Source organism: Corvus brachyrhynchos, unplaced genomic scaffold (genome assembly GCF_000691975.1).
Source record: "Corvus brachyrhynchos isolate BGI_N302 unplaced genomic scaffold, ASM69197v1 scaffold402, whole genome shotgun sequence".
Taxonomy (NCBI): domain Eukaryota; kingdom Metazoa; phylum Chordata; class Aves; order Passeriformes; family Corvidae; genus Corvus; species Corvus brachyrhynchos.
The window spans coordinates 69,810-71,828 of record NW_008236635.1 but is presented as its reverse complement, the minus strand read 5'-3'; the positions used below and the strand labels follow the sequence as shown (position 1 = coordinate 71,828).

Here is a 2,019-nt window from a genome sequence, read left to right as displayed (position 1 = left end):
CTGCCACAGAACTGTGCTTGGGCACTGCCAGACTGTAAGGTGACTGTACGGCCAAAACATGCGAGGTAGTTCTGGGAGGCGGTTAAACTGCGGGCACTGGAGGAGGGAGATTGGGACTTAATAGAGAAAGTAGGTATGCCTGGAGAAACAGAGGGGCCTGTGCAGATACCTCAGGAGGGACTTGAGCAGGTTGCTACAACACCTCAAGAAAGTGTAACGGTAGTTCAAGATGATAGTGCACCCTCAGAGGGGGTTATTCAGGCATTTCCTGTGCAAAAGGCACTCCCCAACTTGGGTCTGCCTGACAAACGTGCAATTATTGCCTGGAAAGTAGTCCAGGATTTACAATCCAAAGTAGCACAATATGGGCTTGGTTCTCCTGAAGTCATGCAGGTTATTAGAGTGTTGAATACTGAGCTGCTTTCTCCGTTTGACATTAAGCATTTGATTTCTGTAATTTTTCAATTTTTCTGTTTTCAATAAATTAATCTTTTTAAGAGTTGTCTCATTTTCTCACACTCCAAATCATCCCAGATTGGGAGTTGGAGTGGAAGCTCTTATGGGACTTGGTGTCTTTTCTAATCCTGATCTCCAAGCTAATTGGGATCCTCTGGTCCTTGAACAGGCTCAAAATGTTAGCATGGGAGCTTTATTAAAAAGTATAGACATGGCTGCTCCTAAAACATGATATGTGACAATTTCTCAGGGGCAGAAAGAGCACTTTTTATCCTTTGTGGAAAAAATTGCTGCAGCCCTCAAGAAGCAGGTAGAAGATGAGACCTTGAGGCAGATGTTGTGCAGGCAACTAGCAAGAGATAATGCCAATGATGAGTGTAGAAAGATCATTGATGCTTTGCCAGGAGACCCCACACTAACAGACATGGTTGAAGCCTGCTCTAAGATGGGATCTGAGGATCACAGATCTGCTCTGGCTGCAGTTCTGCAGCCTATTCAATTAAATTCTGATCGTGGACAAAAAAAAAGAAATCTAAGATTGAGAGCAATCAGAAACAGATTAGAAAAAAGCAGAAAAATAAGGAGAACAGGGGAGCTGCTTGCTGCAAGATATGTGATAGGCCAGGTCATTTTGCAAAATATTGTGAATCTATGTACCATGCCAACGGTCGACCTTTGACACGCCCAGGAAACGTGAACAGGAGCGCAAGGGGAATGTGCGCTCAGACACAAATACTTCCCCAGGGCATGGCATCGACACAGGCCTACTCAGCCAGCTTAGAAGCAGCACGCAGGGATCAGCCGGGGTGGATGTGCACACCGCAGTAACAGTCATCTAAGAATCCTGTCATGTTTATAAGGTTCCCTTGGATGCATATGGACCCCTAGGTCAGGGATTCAGCGCATTGCTTGTGGCCAGATCTAGTGTCACCCTTCAAGGGATTTTTGTACACCCAGGAGTTATTGATGCTGATTTTACAGGCCAGATTTGCGCTATGGTTTCCACACCCACCCCCCTGTCACTATTCCTGAAATGATGCGCATTGTTCAACTTGTGCCTTTTAAGTCGTCTGTTCCTAGGTCAAAACAACAAAATCATGGAGATGGTGGCTTTGGATATACGGGACTTCCGCAGATCTTCTGGACTGCAGACATCTCTAGCCAAAAGCCACAGGTTACATGTACCCTAATCCTGCCAAATGCCCAGCTGCCCAAGATTCAGCTCTGAGGTTTGATTGACATGGGCGCTGATGTGACAATCATCTCCTTCTCTGCGTGGCCTCCCTCATGGCCTTTAGCCCCTGTGGGGTCGGCCATCGCAGGGTTGGGAGGAACCACAAAGAGCTATTTAAGCGAACGGCCTGTGGTGGTAAAAAACCAAGAGGGACAAACAGCTACAGTTTGACCCTATGTCACTGAAGCTCTGCTTAACCTCTGGGGGCGGGATGTATTGGCTGCCTGAGGGGTACGGATTGGGACAAATTTTTGATGGGGGCTACTGTACTGAAGGGCGCAGTATATCCTACGCTGCCTTTGTGGTGGGTAGTACACAAGTCTATCTGG

At 47.0% G+C, this 2,019-nt stretch overlaps 1 protein-coding gene across 1 annotated transcript in view; it reads left to right on the top strand.

Moving 5' to 3' along the window:
- The window catches only part of LOC108444806 (endogenous retrovirus group K member 18 Pol protein-like), a 4,248-nt gene that overhangs the window by 1,400 nt on the left and 829 nt on the right, over window positions 1-2,019 (top strand). Inside the window, exon 2 of the mRNA XM_017726668.1 lies at window positions 1,438-1,630. Coding sequence (XP_017582157.1) covers window positions 1,438-1,630 — 193 coding nt within the window. The remainder of the gene's footprint in view (window positions 1-1,437; window positions 1,631-2,019) is intronic.